Source organism: Falco rusticolus, chromosome 10 (assembly GCF_015220075.1).
Source record: "Falco rusticolus isolate bFalRus1 chromosome 10, bFalRus1.pri, whole genome shotgun sequence".
Lineage (NCBI taxonomy): Eukaryota > Metazoa > Chordata > Aves > Falconiformes > Falconidae > Falco > Falco rusticolus.
The window spans coordinates 15,074,315-15,095,694 of NC_051196.1; the positions used below are offsets into that span (position 1 = coordinate 15,074,315).

A 21,380-nucleotide genomic window follows, 5' to 3' on the forward strand; every position below is an offset into this window, starting at 1 on the left:
CTTCCAGGGTACTGTTTGAGAAAACAGCTTCCCAGCTGGCACTGGGGAGATGAATTTCTACCGAACCCTTGTGCGCTGATCTTTGTCTTCACAGCACCTCTCACCAAGCTCTGTTTTAATTGATTCTTGTTACTACAGTGTATATGTTCTGCAAAACAGTTTGACTAGATTAGAAAGTGGCATATAGACATAAATATATCTGTTTCAGGGCCAAAACAGAGAAGATTTAATCAATGTTCCCTTCTTAGATTTAAAATATTTAAAGGGCGCAGTTCTCCCTTTATTCACCCTGGGTGTCTAACAAACATCCCGATAATATATGACCCAAAAAACCAAGAAAAGCGGATTGAGTACAACTGTCCTTGAATATTGTAAAAGACTTAAAAAGGCATATTGAGGGAGAGAAAAAATAAAAATCAAAGCATGTAATTTCACAGGTTTCTCTTCAAGGCGGGCATCTGGCAGGGTGAGGTGACCCCAAGAGGAGGGGGGGATGCTCAGGTCAGTCAGCGCATTGAGGTAATCAACTTGTGCGTTGAAGGAGAGGGTCGGCTAGCTTCAACTTGCTGGAACCCACAGGCGTTTTGTGGAGTAGTCAGGGCAGTAAGCATGCCTTTAGGATAGGTCAAGAGCTACTTCTCAGAAGGACAGTATCTAAGCTTTGGAGATTGGGGGTACAATTAAAAGTCAATGGTAAACATTGGAGAAGGAGTGGTGAATTCCAAGCACCAAGGAAAGTCAGGAGAGTACTTCTAGATTTGAACTGATTTATCTTCTTGTCCTGTGTCTGACAAAGCTCACGACTGGCCCCACAGACTTTGCTACCAAAAAAAGTAGAGCTCAGAACAGAAACACATAACCACCCAGCTGACACAGGAATCGCACCTGGGAGCACGTATAAGCACATATAAGTAAAGCTGTAGTCTGATATGCAATTCCAGATCAGTGTCTACCCTATGCTTTGATCTGAACTGCAGTCATTGTTCAGCAAATCAAGCTACCAGCTGGATACTACAGTTCTTTGATGTGTTTTGAACTGACACCATATTAACTTTAGTCACAGGACTACAGTTTCACTGATAGAAGTGTGGCATGTGTGCTGTGTACACATGCATACCCTCACATAAAATACGCAAAGTACCCTGTGGCCAGGTAACACTGTGTATAAGGCAGACAAGTGTTCCTAAATGCAAACATATGTATTTAGTTGGAAGGTCAACTGGTTCATGTATTTTCATAACATTTTTTTCCACTTCTGTATTATGACTCAGGCCAAAGAATTCTGTGTTGTAAAACAAAGCTTCTTCAGACTGGAGAAACTATTAAGCTTGCTTTAGCTTTCATTCTAACAGACTTTGCTTTTAAAACAGTTTTATGTTAATCTTCACAGTGGAAACTGATCGTTAGGGTAAGACTGTTAGTGTTAACTTTTTACCTGGTCATGGATAACACCGAGCAATAGCTCCAGACAGGGACAAAGCCACAGAGACATTCCTCTCAGACTAGCACTGCTGATGCTAAGCATGAGTTCTGAGAAATTCTGCCCAGATTATTTTCTGCTCAAAACATCACCTAAGCAGCCATTATGAATTTTTAACAGCTAAGAAAGATGAAGTAACTCCTTTTGTGAAGATGACAGTGTAAAAATGTAATCACATCAGTATTGTCTTTTATCATCAGTATAGCCTGATTTTTGTATTGGACTCCACTTCAGTATTAGCAAAATGGGGATATTATGTAACAATTCCTGAAGTATTAAATGCCAATACATTAATATTCACTAGAATCTGCAAAAAATTACTTGATGGCTTTAAACCAAATACAGCCAGACTCTTGGCTTCCCAGAAGAAGTCACTGACCAACCTTTTATACAAAAGTAGATATGTTGCCAGACACCTGACCTCCACATTTCCTACAGCAAAGATTTCATACCAGAGACACAATATCACAGAGTATAAAGCTTTGAGCTTGAAGGCATCTCGTCTGGCTTAACCCTCAAGGCAGCTTTTTGGACAAAATTGAAACTACGGGAGAGAAAAGACAGGTGTTAGAAAAGTGGGATCACAAGCCTAGTCAGTTCAGAGCATTTTGCAAAGCTTTCCACTAGTGGAAAGAAAGGATCTGGGATGCTTGGCACATTTAGCAAAAGGTCTTTCCCCTCCTGTTCCATACATACTCAGGTACTCCTAACCCACCAGCATTTTACTTATCCCTATTAGCTTTTTTGTACTGGGGGGATTTGCTGAAGCACTGAGAACCAACTTAACTCCACAGAGAGATTTTCTTTTTGCACTGCTTACAAGGGAATCAGGGCTAGGTCAAGACTGAACACTTAAATTACATGAATATATATATAAAAAATCCACACACACCCCTCCCCTTTGATATTAATTTCTCTTACTGGAAAATGTGTTCTAAAATTAAGCCAGTAAGACAGTAACCCTGAGCAAATTAGCTACATTATACTCAAATTTGTAAGATAATAAAATATAAAATCAATACATGCAGGCCAGGCTTTTATTATATCCTTCAAAATCAAGGCTTAGGCTCAGAGTTGTCTTAAGCAGGACTATCTATAGCATCTTTGCAAACATTTAATTTTTTAAAAAAATTTACAAAAATCCCACCACTCTACCCATGCAGACTAAAGAGAAGGAGGGAGACTTGAGAACAATGTACACTTTCAGCTTGAAAGCACCATGATATCATTCTTTGGCTTGCTAATATATATACTTCGAGAGTCTGGGGTGGGGAGGAGGGAAGGAAACAGAAACAGGGTTCTTTGTACCTTTATGAAATTCCAAATGACTCCTTCTCCCTCTTGCCCCTCAGTAAATCATGGGGAAGTAGTTAAGTAACATGAACCAAGAAATTAGCACAAACAGCAAAGTCATTCCTGAAAACCTGGTTTAAGTAAAATGCCAGCCTGTCATTTTACCTGATTTATGTGACTCTGGTTAGAAGGTTTTACACAGAATGCTGAATGCTGCTGTGGTTCTACACCTTAGACACAACAGAATATTGAAGTCTAAAATACATACTTTTTGCAAAGAAGGTTTTTTTTAGGCAGCCAGGATTCTCCTTATGTTCTTTGTAATAGATGTCTATGTTTTAGACATATACAGAGAAGTAATCATAATAGTAACCATGCCCTGACATCAGGAGTGGGGGGTGTGTTTGGGTTTTTTTAGCTCAAGCTGTAAACTGGCTTAGAGGTTACTCTTTAGGCATTGATTTTAATTCTCACTCGCAGATCCCATTTGCTTTCAGTACATAATTTTTTTTTTTTTGTGCATTTCAACACGGAACAAGCTGGAAATACAGTTGGTTGAATGCAGAAAATGGACACCATTTCAATTATGCCAAGAGAAAGAAAATGACCTTGTTTACACAGGAAAATTATAACCTGTTGGCATTTAACAGGCTGCTGCATAGCAGCCAGGGACAATTCAGCAGCCCAGAGGCAACATGTTGCACTTACTAATTTTTGCTATGCTTTGCCACGTACAGCAAAACTAGATTATGAAATTTAAGATGGTCTAATCACAATGTTTGGTTAGAAAAATCCACTGACACGATCTCTGCAACAAGTTTAGCAGATATCTGTTTTGGTTTCCACCTGAAAATTTTCCACACACCAGGAAAAGAACCACGTTAAAAAGCTAAACAAAACAGTTTGAATATTTCATACTAACAAAAAGCAAAAAAAGGGAGTTTCTTTTGTTCACTTTATGTTAACTTTTGCCTAACTAAAAGATTCCAGATTAATATTTACCTTCCCTACTTCCTTGATAAATCTCAGCCAGCTAACACAGTATCAGACCGGGAATACTGCTCATCATAATGAATTTATGCTGGATTTCACTTCCCCTCCCCCCCATAAGTACCTTTTGTGGACTCGTTTTGTCCATGCTTTCAATACTGAATTCTACTGATCTAATTTATGATGAAGTTGCAAAACTTCCTAATGTGTTAGTTCTTTCCTCTAATTTTGGTTTACCTGCCTGCTGATCCTTACACCATAACTGTGGGATCTCAGCAACGTCCATCTTAATGTTGTAAAGTGCTTACTAACCTAGAATGACAAGGAAATTGCAATAAAACTAACTGTGAATGATTTTGTTGTGGTCTCCAGTTGATTCTCCACCTGACTTTGAATATCCAGGGAAGCAAGTGATTTGTTTTGCTTGTGTATGCAACTTTACGAAGGGTCAGCTTCACTAAAGCACTACTGTTCATGACTGTTTTGCTACGATACTCCTTCCTGGGATTTAAAACAAGGTTTAAATATACGGAGGATGGGACCCAAACCAAAGCCAGGAAACAGAATAGGAAAACAGCAGTAGTTTTGTGAGACTGTCTGAAAGGGAAACAGTTGGAAGCATTATGAATCAGATCCTCAGCAAGCCTGCCAGGTTCTGCAAAAAAATTGGCTCATTGGTGTTTAAAAAATAAAAATAAAAACTATCTTGTCCAATACAGTGAAGACAGATGAAGAAATGAAACATTACAGATCATTGCTCTGATGATCAGATAATAAAAACTAAAAGGAGTGGCAGCAAGATAAACTTCGGGTATTTTGGGCCGGGAAACTTTCTAGGTTAGAAACTTTAAAATCCTATCATATAGTTAAAAGAATTCAGTTCACTTTTCAAAACACTATTCAAATATTATGACCAACTACAGTGTCTGAAACTAAGTGAGCTATGTTAGCTTAACTGGCTGGGTAACAGGCTGGCTAATGGCAAAATGTTTCCCAGGTCCAATACTGAATGAGAAACCCGAGCTGTAAAAAGAAAAACTACTAAAAATTAAACTTTTTTGAATGAGTTCCCTTGAAGGAAACAAGGAGAGGGTTTGGGACCCAAAGTGATACCATATGCCATATCAGTTAAGTTGAGCTCAAATGTCTTCCATGGAAAGCAAAGCGTTAGAGTAAAATAGTATCAAAAAGATCTGTGTCAGTTAAAAAAAAAACACAAGACTTAGCTGGGTCATCTTTAAGTGATCTATTAATATGCTCCGTGTAAAATAACACCAGTAGAAGGGGACCAGGAGACTGTCAGCTGCTGAGCTGGAAGCCCCTTGCCCATGTGCCATGTCCTCAGGCCTCCCTGCCACCCCAGAACCGTTTGCAGCCAGTACACTTACTGCAATACATTGGTGCTCTAATGGAAACATTACAGATTGTCGCTGTCCAAATTACACCTCCATCTCATCCCAAAAGAAAAATTAAGTATGTAGGGCAAGGAAAGGTTTCAGATGGGGGCTGCTGGGGCAGGACACAGATGAGGTAGAAATCAGTTTTTACATGAAGCATGGGTAGACTAACGTGTAAAACTTTGAGCTTGAGGCACAAAACTGCTTTTTACATTGAGAAAGTTTTTGAGATTGTTAAATCTTCCTTCAATTGAGACAGGAATTTATTATGGCTGTGCATTTGTCAAGTAGTTACAAACACGTCTCCTTATGAATGAATAATTACTCTTAATACAGTAATTTTCATGTGAAGTTGAGAAAGTCACGCGTTTAAGATGATATGAGAAAAGCCCAACTTTCACAGGCTTTCAGTAGCAAATACAGCAGAGGAAGCAGCTGGTTTGCCCTATGCTGTATTGTGGTAGAGTTTAAAAGATGATCTTAAAGCAAATTAAAAAATCACTTATGTTATTTCAGCATTGTTTACAGAAACAATCCCAACCTAATAACTAACAGTAAATGGCACGTTCAGGGCAATGGTTCTGGCTCTCTTTTGACTTTTAAAAAAGTGCAAATAGATGGGCAGGCAAAAGGCATATTTTTAACTGCAAAACTTGAAATTATCTAATCCGTTCTGATTTCATCATGTAATCTAAACAGAGTGTTTATAACAACTAAAGCATTTCATCACTTGTCGCCATGACTGAAACACTAACTTGATAAAATAATACAATTTTAACAATCCAGTATGGTGGGTTTCTTTTTTTATTTTTTGGTGTGGGTTTGTTTTTTTTTTGAGTTGTTTTTTAAACCTTAAGGTAAATCTATTTCTAGCAAGTCGAAAACAAGGCATGACAGCACACGCCAAAGCAGTCTGAATCAACTGATGGCGATGTATGACTTGGGGAACAATCTCTACCTGGTCTTCAGTTCAATAGTAGTTGTTTTTTGGAAAATACCCTTCAGATAAATAGTTGAGTCTGGGACCTCCAGAGTTTACTCATCTTTGCCAAAGAAAATGTTTTCTGTATTTAATACTTCCTTACAGCAACATTCTTGTTTTGCTCTGAGTTTCAAATATTAATGACAAGAACAGAAAAGACGCCCCTAAACTTCCATTAAAATACACACATTATTTAAAAAGATCAGGTTTACATATATTAGGTCTCAATGAGATTTGTAAAACAAGCTGATGTTAGAAGAACTGGTTTAAAAACATTTTAGAAATTTGTACATTCACCATTTTTAAAAACAACATATATGGGAAAATCTGTTCTCATATACAGCTATCCCTCTATGAAAGAGCTCATTACCACAAGACAATCAAAAAAAAAAAAAAATCACTTCTGGACTTGGGTACAGAAAACAATGTTGTTTTCAGAAAAGGGTAATTAATGGCATTGGGTACATATTTTAACAGAATTTCATAAGCTACAAGTTTTACCCCTTGGCTTTTCTGGACTACCACTAACTTCAGTGTTTGTCTACAAGCTTAAATCTGTCTAACTTAGCACTTATTGTGTAGCATACATGTGATAAATAAAAAACTTTTCATCACAGCAAAAAGAAAGTAATTATAGCCTTTTTCATGTTCCACCGCCAAAGGCTTAAAACCAAGTAGAAAATCACGTCTGTGAAAATTCATTATTTGATGCACAAAGCCTGTAAGTGGACTTGGACTCAAAAAATGCTAATTCTAATGCCAAGAAAAAATTAAACAAAAACACAGAAAATAAAGTCAGGCTCAAACGTTGACCTTGGTTGATGGAAGAGCCATGGAAGCATAATTTTGGTCCCTTGAGAACTAGCGCAGTCATTTGCTATAACTATTTCCATTTGTTTCACACAAAGAGATCATACATTCAAGAAGCAGAGACAGTAACCAATGCAGTCTAGGGTCGGAGACTTATCCATGGAGAACTAGTAAAACCTGTATTTTAACCTGGGGTTTTTTACCATAAACTAGATTTTATATGTGTTTAGCATAAACAGCTTGAATGGGCAAGATGTCATTATATGAAAACAAAATATACAATTAAATATATGCACAGAACCTTAAAATCTTTCCTTAATTGTCTCTTACCATAAGCAAGAATATTTGCCAACCAGTTTTTTGAAGAATTAAATTAGCAAATGAAATTTAAAATATGAAGTAAAAATAACTGTTAATATTGTGCTAAATTAGCAGCATCAAACTACATTTTAAAGGAAAATTTTATTAAATTGTAGTTACATTAAATCTAAAACCCTGCACTTAAAAATAATTGTACAATATAACCTAAAAGTATTATTTCTATGCCATCGCACATAAAAGACAGATACATGGAATTTATGATGACTATTTCTTAGTCTTTGGCTCCTAGACAGATAAATAAATAATCAAGGACATAACTGTTATGGATAAATGTCTTATGGTTTTATCCATTCTCTACCATGAGAGTTTATTCTCGATAAATACTTATTTTGGGGTTTGAAAGAGAAATCGATTGCTACTGACTCAGATGCAGCTGAAGTTTTTGTTGGTTTTTGGTTTGGTTTTTCGGTTTGTTTGTTTTTTTTTTTAATCTCTTTAAAAGCTGGAACATAACGTCTCAGTATAGAAACTTAAGAAATCCATGTAAAAAAAAAATCCCATAATTTAGAACAGAAGGTATCTCAAACTGACAGTTTACTTTGTAAAAGTTAAATAATACTAAATATCATATAATTCTCTAAGTTGATTAACAATCCAGTTAATAGCTATAACAGAAAGAGAGAGGAATTGCTTGTTCCTCTCCACTGAAAGAAACCTGTAGGCATCAAACCTAGGTGAGATGAATGCAACCCTCAGACTCTTAAAAACAATATTCATTTTTTAAAAGCAGAAAAACCAAAAATAATAACTCAGCTTCCCCCATCTCTTCAGGAAGAGTGAGCATCTCACAACTTCTGCTAGAAAAAAAATATCCTAGTGGAACAGACTGGTTGAGAAATTAATTGGTATGCAAACCATGAACATTCTCATTAAAATACAATGGTCTACATTTCAAGATGATAAAGAAAACCGGGAAATACAGTGTTGACGGCTTTTCTACTCGTCAGAATTAAAAGGCAGCACAGAGTACAAACACATGGGATAAATTCTTGCCACCTCTCTTTACGGTAAAAAGGACTTTGTGTACATCCTGCGTATTGGCACAGAGGTGTGGTAGAGCTTCAAAATAAAATACAGTAGATATAAGTAGTTTTCAGCGAACGAGATGAATGCATACAAGGTGTAACTGGATGCAGCAGGAGCAAGAACCATTGCTTTCACACTGCTAAGATAATGACAAAGAAATAAAAAACTTTTTAAAATGCACTTCAACTTTTTCCTGTTATTTCAGGAATGCGGAGGCCAAACCACACTGTATTAAATATTTAAAAAGCCCACATACCTTTTTTGTTAAATCAAGGCCAGTTTAGTTTCATGCAGAACCATCATTCCTGGGCCAAGATACAAAGCCCAGCTGAACATTCCCATGTAAGCTATGAGTTCATTAAGAGTATTACCCTAAAGCTAAAGAATACTGCAATAGGTAATAGATGCATTCTTACACATGAATGCTCTATGTTCAATGAAGACGTGTGATGAACAGTGCAGAAACTTTGGTTTACTGATGCCATCACACAAAACTCGTTCATTGTCAGCTCTCTAGATGGCAGCAAGAGTTATGTTTATACTGTAAGTGTAAGTGTATACTCTACACCAAGTATTTTGCAACAAAGCAGGGTGGGTTTTTTTTTTTTTTTCATTTTGATGATCATTGTATACTAATTATATAATGCTACAGTGAAGAAGATTGATTTAATTCACCCTATAAAATATTGCAGCAGCATCCTATAAAAAATAGATGAGCTTACCTTGACTGTGTTAAATATGTTAATCAGATTAGTGTCACACAAGACCTTTTCACCTCATCAAGAAAGAAGTTTAAACAAGACAATGTAAAGCTCAGTGCCATCCTTCTTGAAGGGCAACACCAGAAATAGCTGCAGCTTCAGTTCTAACGTGTCAGGCATAGTTCCAAACCACGAGCATTAACTGCCATTTCATTGTTAATTTCAGATGTATTAATCTCTAGTAAAGCATTAAGTGGATTCTTATGAAACGATTGATCTAGTCAACAGAACCACAGCAAGTAAATAACTGAAGAAAAAGGTAATACTTTCCCCTAATAACATTTTCAGTATGAACTTATGGGACCCAATCTGTGGTTCTCAACAATCAACTACAGAGGCTTTTTCATTCTGTAAATTCTTGTCTGTAGCGTACTGGTGCAGTGGATTAGCAGTCTGTCTGTGCTCTTGGATACACAGATGCTGATCCGGCACCTTTCATATAAAAGCAGTCAGAGGAACAGGGGAAAAGAAAAAAAAAAAAAAGGCAGAGGGTGGAGGAATGAAAAACAGGTAGGAAGGTCTATTAATTTGTCTATTTTTGTATTCTCAGCATTCTAGGGGGGAGGGGAAAGCCGGAAATAATGAGATTTGTAATACATATTTATCCAGCTTTGTTACTCATCTTTATCTTTAAAGTATTGAGAATTTTTTTGTGTAATGAAGTACCACACAAAAAGCACTGCTGATCAGGGTGTGCGGGGCAACTGGACCCTGGCTTGTTCCTGCCAGAGGGGACACTGGCACCCAGGGAGGTCTTGTGGTGCCACCTGTCACCCCTGCAGGACTGGCCGCCTTAAGATCCAACCAACTTCCTCCTAAGCCTGAATCTCCTGGCAAAGGAACTCAGCTGAATTTCTGGCTGGTGCTTTTAAAGACATTTACACACACAGCTTCAGAAAACCCTACACGGGCCTCCTGTTCTAGGCCACCTCCCGAGGGAGAACTCTTTCCACTGAATACAGGGAGCCTAATATTGTTGTAACTTTGACTCTAGGAGCCCAAATTATAAATACCTTGGCAGGAAATTACTGCAGGTGTATTAGTAATTTCAAGAACTAGCATGTGACACTTGTTGAAGACGCATTATGTCTTAGAAAAGCACAAGATGATTTGCTAAAGATTTTTCAAGCACCCAAGTGGAAATCTCATTGTACAACACGGCATAGGGGGAGACACTGGGAATTACAGATGACACAGTATTTAATTACCCACAGAAGGAGGTCACCAAGGCAAACAGGCCTAAGTTAGTGAGGAAGACTGCTAAGCTACTGCATAGCCTGCCTGTTCCATGGAATCAGCGTACTGCATCACAGATAGTTTTGGTTGAAAATGCTTTGACAGAATGTAACAGAAACACCATTTGGGTGAAAGTGAAAAGGAGTAACTCCATCACTGTTGCATTAAATTAGTAGCTAACAATTTGACTTACACAGCTGTTTTGTAAAGAAGTTTACAATGAATCCTTTCAAAGCATCTTTACACATTCCAAACTATCTCCAACACATGCAAGTTGAGACACTAAATTTACATGAATGGCCACGCAAACCCTGTGTGTAGAATAAAAATTACAAGAAATAAAATCAAGCAGTGGGGTAAAAAAAAAATAAAATTATTTGTAGTACTGTAGTAGTAGTGAAAGTCTGTCAAGCATTTAACTAAAAATGTCTAGGCTTCACAGAACCAGATAGTGCAACTGTAGCTGCTCTTGTGTTCAGCGCAAACACAAGGATAAAGTCAACAAGAGAGATGTCCATGGGCTTGTGGCTCCACGAAGGCTGCTAGGCCTCAGTAAGAAAGGCTCAAGGAAGCAAGAAGGAAAAAACCCAAGTAAAAAAGGCAAAAGCAGAAGAGAAAATGTAACTATGAGAACAATCAAACTGTAAATTCAGGTGGGGGAGGGCAGGGGTCTGCCTAACGTCAATCAATAGATTAATGGCAGAGTAAAGATGAAAATAGATTTCCTGACTGTCCTATTGGCAGCACTGGACTCCTGTCACCCCATGGATACATGCAGTGTCATCTTGTCCAAGAGCTTTTGAGTCTCGTGGACTGAATTTTACCAGCCCTTTAAAGACTCTTTTTAAAAAAACAAAACCTGAGAAGGTTGAGAAGAATTCCACCTTCACTAACACAAGACAGACTGAAATGTGCTAACTACTCCATGAGCATAAAGCCATTGGAGAGGAATAGGCACATAGTAAAAAAAGTGTTCAGCCACCCACTGCTGGAAGACGACTAAAAACACCTTACCTGGGACATAAATTAGGACTGGACTTAGACATGCTTTTCCCCTGGGTCTTTTGCCACCTGGTGTTCATAATTAGTATGTTTGTCTGTAAGCATGAAGAGACTGAGATCAGAAGCCCGAAGAAGAGAAGAAGAGGCCAGTGACAGTCACTGCCCTGAAGCCCAAGGTGTGTTTTCATAATTCCCTCACAAGATGACTCCCAGGCTTCCCACATCACCTCCTTTAGAGTCAGTTCAATTAAAACTCCTGATCTACCTATGTTTTTGACATTGGAAACATATCCTTGAAATGTATTTGATATGGATAAAGCTCTAGGGAAGCAATTTCAGTGCTGAAAAGGTGACCTGTGTGGTAGACTAGAAGTGAAAGGGCCTGGGGAAAGCAGAACAACTGTTAAAATCCTTGGAATAAGGAAGACAATACAAGTTAGGTAAATGATGCTGAAAAAAAAAAAAAAAAACACCACACAGAAACACACCAAGCAAAAGTTGTGAGTATGACTTATGTATTTGGTTTGGGAAAGCAGAACTAGACATTTGAGTCTTGATAACTGTATGATCAATCTGCTTTCCATTTGTACTTCCAGTTCTTAGATGGTATATCATTCCCACCTGGATCGTTTGGAGTAAAGCGGGCGTCCGTGTTTATATATGAGCACATTTTCCCCACCAGGAAGAGGCAATCATGTACATCAAACTGTCTGAAGAGTGATTTTACATATATATATACACACCAATATTACACACACACCCCACATACATTTTGACAGCAAATCTCAAAATAAAGTTCTGCAGAGGAGCTGTATCAGGCAAACAATGCCTTTCATTTCCTGGGGTTTAGAAGAAGCTAGCATTAAGCAAACATTTTATTACTACTACAGCAAAATAATGCTAAGCAATACTAATGATTTAAAGTACAAGGTCAAAAAGTGTAAGAGCAATCACATGCTTCTCTGGTGTGCGAGGCAGAGAACACCTACAAGTTCTAAGAAAAACGATAGGCTTAAATTAGATGATATAAAGTGTTCTGGCTTTAGACTCCTGTTGCACAAAGAAATAATTTTTCCATCATGCAGAACCCAATAGTTTGAATGCTATTACGGGTCCAGACCAACAGGACAGATCTTTCTGAGAGAAGCTTCCTGGTGTGTACAGCAATACGTGCACACAATGTAACAAACACAAGCTAACTCAAAATAAGAATATTTGCCACGAAAACTGTTTAAAAACAATCACCCTTTTTTAAGGCCTGACAGACATTTCTTACTATAAAATCTATTAATCTAAACTCCTTTACTGCCTTCTGCAAGAGGTAAACACTTCAAAATCGGTGACGCTTTTTTCCAAGATATAACTTACCTTGCACAAATGCATGTTTTTTCATGACTTGTTTTTTTTTTTTTAAATGGTCTGGTTCTACTTTGAAAAATTAAGGCTTGTTCTCTAAACCACTTCATAGCATAAGACTAGGATTAAGAGTGAACAGGCAAATAATTGACTGTATATGGCACACGTATAGAGATCACACTAATTCTAAACCAATGTTTCTGTTTCAAATAAACTAGACATTTCATTTACTTCAAGTTATTAATATAATCTGTTACTGTAAAACATGTCTTCCATCATTTCTTTGGAAGGGGAATTTAGACTCTTTCATGCCTTATAGGCAGGAAGGAAAAATAATTCACAAGCAAATAAATTTTTATTGAAAACAAACTTTTAGCATCTAAGTCACCACAGCATTATGGCGATCGTGTTCAGTTTATGCATTACGGAATTATTTCATGCATAAAAAACTACTTTTGTGACACTCATTATTATCAGCAGACTTAAGCTTTTTAATGTTTTCATGTGTTTTCATCATTTCCATTGTTTATTTTCATCTCAAATTTAAACATTTTTCAATATTAACAAAAAATAATCTTTATTCAAGTAATTTTAATGGGACCATTACCTTAAGTTACTACAGTACAAGAAAAATTTTGAAGGACTGTCCCCCCCTGCATTTTGCTGCACATTCCAAAGATTATTTTTTTTTTTTCCCTTAAAATCACTTTAGATTCATGTGTAGTTTTTTGGTGTGCTTTTTTGCATGGGTTCTATGTTCTGCCAGGTTTTATTTTTCTTTGCTGTTCCTTTTTCAGTTGTTTCATACACAGATATAAAGTAACAAAATGAGGGACTGGGACAATTTTTCCTTTTTTTTTTTTTTAACAGGACTTTCAGAATCAAATAAATTTGTTATGCATATAATATTATTAAATATTTTATGAAAAAAAATAAACCTTAACCTTCACTGAAAAGGTGTTAACTCCACTTTTAACTTAGCTCTTATAATGTTTTATCACATGATGTACTTGTAGCATCCCTGAAACCAAATAGGTTTTAAGTCCTGTACAGGTTACTGGAGAAAGTGAACAGAGACGGTAATGGGTAGTCTAAGCCAACTTAAAACAATGAAACTTTCAGTCTCCATTCAACTGGAACATGTTGGGTTATAAACAAATGGCATCTTTCTGGCTGTGTAAAGGCCAGGTCAGGCTGTGTAAAGAACATAGAACACAGGAGAAACTACATCAGCGACATCAAATTGAGTGCCAAATATCAACAAGATTAAGTGTCGGCTACACATCTTAAATGTGTTTTCTAACAAGTGTCCAAAGAATTCAAAAGAAAAGCTAATAAATCTACTTATATACATAATAGGAACATGTAGAATGAAGAGTAAAAACTTACTGTGATCCAGTGAAGCGTTCCAAACTGAGGTTCAAACCAACCAAAACCAAAAGACAACTGACCTAAAACCTAGGAATATGGACTTGCTCCCATTGAAGTTCATGGCAAGTTTCCATTGGTGTCAGTTTTGTAGGAATGATCTCTAATACTGCAGTTTAATGTCTAATCTATATTACTGTTATTTTTTGGCAGAATTCAACTTGGAATGCAGTAGCGTGATATGAAAAGGGTGCTTTGTTTGCAAACTTGGAATGGAATCTGACTTGGACTAGATTGCACAATAAAGAAGCCAGCAAAAGGGAATTTGACACTCACCATTCTGGCAGAAAAACAAGTTTCTCAAAACTAAAAGATTAAAAATACTTTTATATTGTTATTTGAAATTTAAATCCAAAGGAAGAAAACGTGAGTGTTAAAACTGTGCCAGATTACTGGGATCTTTGGTGAATGATCATTACCTTCTTCAAAGTCGTTTGAAGCTAGTAAAAAAGCCTGTATCTAAAAATACTGCAGAATTTAAAAAAGTCTCACTGGCTACAAAACAGAAAATCTATTAATCCTTTACACCAGTATGTGCAGTCTCAAACTGTCTGTGACAAATCCTGTATTTCTTCCTCTTTCTGAGGTACTACTGAATTAATTTCAAGTTCTCAATCCCTATTCAGCACAGTACTTAAACGTGTTCTCAACTTCATACACATGAGAAAACCTAAATCCTTATCTAAATTTGACTTCATCTTAAGTTAAGCATAAGTTAATGACAGAACAAGCGCTCTGGTGTTTTGTTGAACTAGGAACTTGACTTCTACAGATGGGAAGGAGTCCCTCTGACTTCTTTTGTTCTCACAAGTGCTAAATCCTCAGTTTTATCAGGTCACAGTTGTGTGCCTTTAGCAAGATAGGAATAACAGTTATTTGAAAGCAAGAGCTACCATTTTGTCAATTCATTACTCAAGGATAGTACATGTGGAGAGGAAAAGGGAAAATGGGAAGAAGCATAGCATCAGAGTCATAACCTACTACTGCAAATTGATATGATTAGCATATTTTCATTATTATTACCATAAGCATATACAGAGAAGAGAATAAAAATTAAGTTTGGATAGTACACTCCTGCTAAACTCACCCAGATACTAATGCTAGCAAGTATTTATATTGATGATTAACTTCGTGCTTTGGGAGTTAATATATTACATATGAAATCAGAAACACAACACGGGGATTGGAAATATCTGTTAATCAAATTAAGTACTACGGACATTAATGGTTTCCTCAGCCCAGTTCGGCAATAGGTCTTAGTCATGACTTGGCAATTCAGTCATCGTGAAGTCTTTGATCTGTTTCCTGACCCGTCAAATAGTATCACTCAACACAAAACAGGAGAAAGGCTATTTTAATGCAGTGGATGTTCTTTCCAACCAAACTGAGAGGAAGTTATCAGCTCCATTTCTGAAGACTTTTGGTTGCCACTGATCAAAGACAGAGCAAATTCAATGACCTGAAGTTAGAAGGAACTACCACATGCTACTAATTCCTTGGGTCAGTTAACCCACTGTAATTTATTTATTCCCCAACAGCATCATAAAAATAAGGTGGTGCTGGTAAGCCAAAAAATATTTTCTCCTCCCAATCAGTGATATCATTTGCAAAGTGCAAGGCAGCAGATACTAGCAATTCACTGCAAAATAAAAAGTAAAATCTTTACCCTAATAAAGAGGATCTTCTCTCCAACTCTGTATCTTCCTTGTGAAAGACGCTCCACACAGAACTTATTAGGGCACTTACAAGGTGGATCTTCAGAAATGTGTTTAACCTGAAAAACCCAGAGGTAATTAATAGAAACCACTTAAAATAGGACATGTAGCAAAACATTCAAGGGGGCATTTGCCATAACACAGTATCACTAATCTAAGTCTCCATTGATGATATTTTATTACTTTTTCTTAATATTTCTGTAATCCCAGGCTAGGGTGCTTCCAATATCAAGAACGATTTCGTAGCTGTGATGAGGTAAAAACAGAGACCAGTATCACACAGTTCAACATGAAATTTGCACTGTTTAACTGAAGTCAGACTGTTAATTTGAGTTCAGCAACAAAATTTTGTAGGTGTGTTCTCAGTATTTTGTGATTAATCAGCTCAACTGTCACAGTGCTAACATAGCTGACAGGCAAAACGAAGCTGTCCTAACAGAGTATTTTCCCTTATAAATAAATATAATACAGAAGCATCTTGCTTATCAATAAAAGGTGCTGCCCAATACCTTCTCTTGGCACTTTCAAACAGTGCCCTAACGTTAAAAAAAAGTATACAGAGAATAATACTGTGACATAATCACAAAGCTATGCCAAGATGCTCCCTAGTGTTGTTAACTACCTTTTGATGATCTCTGCCTTAGGGCATTAGTGCAATCAAGGGCAATTTAAAGCCCTCTCAAGAATATTCTATCACTGCCAAACCTAACTATATAGCCCCAACAACAGGGGCTGAGAAAAGACAGATGAAAACCACTTTCCTGCTTTTTATTAGTTGCATCAGCTGGACTTCTGCCTGTTGTGAAAACTTGACCCTGCACGTGCTACCAAAGGCATTAATATTTCGTAGAGGTGTATTTTGGACTTTTCGGTGATTTGAAAGCAGCAGAACTATCAATGCCAAAATAGCAGATCTAGTTGAGAAACTCTTATTTGACATTTAAATTGCACTGCTGCATAGGAACAGCGATAACAAGTGCAGCATTTTCATACGCTGCAGTTTTCTTGGATGAGTGCTGACCTAGTATGTCAGTGTCAGACAATACAAAATGCCAGAGGAACTTCCTAGAGTTTTTGACCACTTCAAATAATATTTCAAAGACCTCTTCAAATCCAGTTTGTAAACTGAGGCCTGTAAAAGTGGTCTGAGGTCTGAGAAAGGATATTCTTAGAATAGCTAACAAATTATAGTCTTAAACTGATTCAGAAGAGAAAAAAAAAAAAGGAATCAGGGCAAAGCTACGGCACTGTAATAGGTGTTTTGGTTATCTTGAATAAACGAACAGAAAAGCTTCTGAACTACAGCAAATGTTTTTCAGATCTGCTTTTAGAATAAAGTTATAGTATGTTAAATACACCAGAATGAAATTAAAGGTTAACCAATTATTGTTTCTATACTACAATAGAGAACAAAAACACTTTTGAAACTAGCCCTGTTGACCAATTTAAAGGCTTTCCATTTATTTCTGAAATTGTTCAATGTTGTTATTTGACTAACTTTATTACTTTGTGGAGTATTTTATCATCATTATCCTTACATAATTTTTTTTTAAATCAGAGCATAATATTTTTGTAAAAAATTTCATTCCAAATTAACGCTTAGCAGAAGAACACACACACAAGTGTTTCTCAAGTATCAGATGAGCTGTCCTCAATTTGAATGTACAATCACTCAACTATTTTATGATTTATTATTCCACTGATTTTCATCAACATGGGTGAGTGTCAGGCTCCATTTCTGGAGAATCAAACTATTTAGGCAGTCAGTATACAATAGGGTAACTTACACAAAGTCAGTGGTTGATGACTTAAATCCAAGCGCAGGCTGCTGAGGATGCAAAAGTTGCATTCCTGTATCGCTTGGAAAGTGGTACCAAGACTGGGACTGTGCCTACAGGACTGTTTGGCAACAGCCCTCTGAACGCTGCCCAATAATTAGCGATTTCTGACATAATACCTTATGGTATTTAACACCTCTCTGATTTGGAAACTGAAAATGGATAGCGTGAACTATGCCTTAAGAGCTGTTTTTACCAGGGTTCATCAAACAAAAACCCAGAACAGCCAGACGGAATATGTCCAAGGTTGTTTTGAACTGTGTAAGCAAAATAGAGCCATCTCTGGCCGGTAGAGAATGGAAGCCAACAGATTTATACTGGTGTAAAACAGAAGATAATGAGCCCTTCACTGCTGATCCTGCTATTGAGGCTTCCATTACATTACTATCCCGAAGGACACAGAAGTATTATTGAGTGGAATTTGGAAATCGAATAAGGAAGCAGAGGGAAGAATTATATCCTATTTTATTTTGTGTCTGGACTGTATGAGCACTGCTGCTATTTTATGGTGTGAGTGTCTGGGGCAGAGCAGGTCAGGAATCTAGCTGGATGAATTCCACGCTGTTTCTATCCCTACTGCTTTCTAAATTAAAGGAGGTGGTTGGAGACAACCTTCACACTCTGTTCTGTTCCTATAAGATACACGGTCTCCACCCTCCCTCTACACATAACTGTTCTGAATTCTGTTGAAACTTAAGCAAGTGCTTTTGCAAAATTGAGGAAGAAATACAAAATCTAAAAAAACATTAAAGGTAATTATTTGCATCAAACAGTACAAAGTATTTCAATAAAATGGATGACCATAATATTCCATCTGTTCTTTGTAACAAAAAAGTGGCACATGGATTTTTCAAGAAGTGCTCTGTAACTCCCAGGTGGCACATCTACCTTGTAATATAGCAGTTACTATAGTAACTGCTTCTTTTTATGGAATATATTTGTACTTTTCAAGTTTAACCTTTTCATGGTCTCAAAATGTATCCTTTTCATCTAATTCCAGCTACTTCAAGTGAACCCCTCTAGGGTTTGTATCAGAGAAATGAACACTGCATTGTAGTGCAAAGACTTTAATAAAATTCAAAGCAAGATTCTTTCTTCCCAACGAGGCAAAAAAAAGCTTGTTTTTTTACCACGTGAGAAACATACAGAACAGCAGCATAAAAATTAGGCTGAGATAACTTAGAAGTGTTTGTTAACATTCAGTAGAAGTCAGTATGGGCCAAATCTCCTAGTCCTGACTCAGTCCTTTTTCAGACAAAACACGAAGTGGGAGTTGATGAATAAGAATTGAACAGAGAAAGAAAACGGAGTAATAAGAAGGGAACTTGGCCCTAAGCACAAAGCTAGCCTGAACTGCAGATCTCCTACACAGTGTGACATTTTTTCCAATCTTCAGGCATAAATAATTGTGGTCAAAAATAAATTAACTCTATCAGTCTGCAAATCTTTAAAATCCAGTCAGATGTTAAACTCAGCCTTCTGTGTGCCTTGCGAGTAAGCGCATACCAGAACGGGTCAGATAGGAAGAAGCTTCCTCCCACAACTTACAGCATCATCCAACAGTTTCCCTGTGCTCTTTTTCCCAGGAGACTTTGTTGGTGACGGTGAAGGAGACGGAAGAGGGGCTGAAAGTGTTTCCTCTTGTTCAATTTCTTTTTCCAGCTTTATTAATCCAGGAGGCTCCACGCCAAACCTTTTGGAAACATGCAAACAAATTACTAGTCCTTATAAAGTATTACGTATTTTAAAACAAAATGGTGAAAAGAATTTATACCTTCTATATTGCCCTACTGTGCAATAACAGAATGCTACACACACTAGTAAACATGTATAAAGTTTATCTAATATTAATGCCATCATTCCCAATTAATATAAAAATTAATTTAGATGGAACCTCTCAGTTGATCAAATTGACAGGAAATACAGGTTATTTCCAACTTTTCTGTCTGATAACATATATATTGGTGAATGACTAATTTATGACCAACAAAAGGCCTTAAAAATCATTATGCCATGTAAGACAGATTCAAGTTCAGTACATTTTTGTCTTTTTTCCCCCCCACTTTTTTTTTTTCCCCTCCAAACAACCACCTTTCAAATTGCTCAACAATTTATATTTTGTGTTTGTATTTTTCAAAGAAATCCAGATGAAAAGGGATTAAAAGTTATCCTTGTCTCAAATATTGCACTGAATTTATAGATAAATACATTGAGACATGGCCCCTATTTTTCAGAAGTGGCTAATGCTTTTTCTAACTGATTTTGGACAGGTAATCTTCAGATCTCTGTTTACAGTGGCAGAACACTTGTACCTCCAACTAAAACAAAATACATGCAACTTCGGCATGGAGCATCTCAAACACGGCACTTGGAAAGTAAGTTCTTTAAAACAACCTCTGCTTTTGGAAGTGTCACGCAAGTGATTAAACCAGTATCTCACAGCAAGAAGCAGAGCTTGGACAGAAGTCTAAAAGCCCATCTCATTTTCCTAATCACTGATAATTCCTCTCTGGTTTGTTTTGTTTTTATTTTGCCAACACTGAACAAAATCCAGAAAAATAGAAAGATTTCCTTTTTCAGAGGAGGACTTCAGCTTGGAAAAGTAATCATGCCAGGTAGGCTTCTCACAGCAAACCACTTGCATAAGTGAAAAATATTTTCTTCTGTAGCAGAAAAATCCACAGCCTAGATGCAGAAATAGGCTGGTTTATCTAGGTAAAGATCTGGACACTAAAATGTTTAGCAGTAACAAACGTTTTATGAAAATCTCAGCTAAATACCTTAATAATGTTAAAAGTGTGCCAAGAAAGGGCGTAAGTGCATATATAATCTTTTGCATTTTCCTGATAGCTTTTAATTTAGTTACACTACTGCCTAGAAATTAATACAAAGAAAATCAAGAACCAAATCTGTGCTTGTATTGGCTTCTAACTGGTGCGGTCTGCCTAATGAAAAGCCAGCCAACACTGAAGCAAGCACTTATATACAATCCATTTACTTCCTGTCTGCCTGCAGATGCCGACAGGCTGTAAATCTTAAAATTCCCACTAGGCTCTAAACCTACACCTGCATGCAGCCTTACTCATCAAATAAAACTCCTACACTCCAAGCAATGCTGCTTCTTTCTTTCTACTGCTTCCCATAATTTCCAATTTTTGTCATAATTACTGAGTTTTAAAGTTCCCTGTACTTCCAATATTCTGAATTCCTCTGGTGATGAGTTGAAAAATGAAACCAACGAACAAATATACACACACACATTTTTTCCCAGACATTGTATCAACCTGCGGAAAAGTTGCTGGAAAGCTGAAATGGTAAAACCCGCATCTTTTCTGGGAGGGGTAGAGGTGCAAATTCTGTTCTGGAAGGTACTATGAGAATTTCCTTTTCTGCTCTTTCCTAGCCTGCCTTCTCATAACTCCAAATGCAGCAACATTCGACTGTAATGTGATCTCCAACAGACTTCTTAGAGCACCACTTCCCACTTTTACCAAGGAAAAACTGAATACAATAGCAAAAAGGTCTTGAAATTGCTCAACAGTAATTTCAAAAGACCTGTGGGTATTGTTTAACACACACACCAAGCCCCCTAGTTACCCAAGAACTTCATTCTTTCTGCAGAAAAGATAATTTAGCTGTTTTCCATTGTATCATCTCTGACTTGAAAATAATTTGGGATAAAGTT

General features: G+C 36.9%; 1 protein-coding gene across 7 annotated transcripts in view; it reads right to left on the minus strand.

The window, feature by feature from the left end:
* GAS2 (growth arrest specific 2) overlaps positions 1-21,380 on the minus strand; it is a 98,250-nt gene that overhangs the window by 25,307 nt on the left and 51,563 nt on the right. For 6 of the 7 annotated variants that reach the window (XM_037402287.1, XM_037402283.1, XM_037402288.1 and 3 more), the window contains exons 6-7: positions 19,244-19,388; positions 15,809-15,916 (exon numbers count right to left, since the gene is read on the minus strand). In XM_037402287.1, coding sequence (XP_037258184.1) covers positions 15,809-15,916; positions 19,244-19,388 — 253 coding nt within the window. Of the gene's footprint in view, positions 1-13,262; positions 13,909-15,808; positions 15,917-19,243; positions 19,389-21,380 lie in introns of those variants that run through there. The other variant, XM_037402289.1, reaches the window with a different exon arrangement.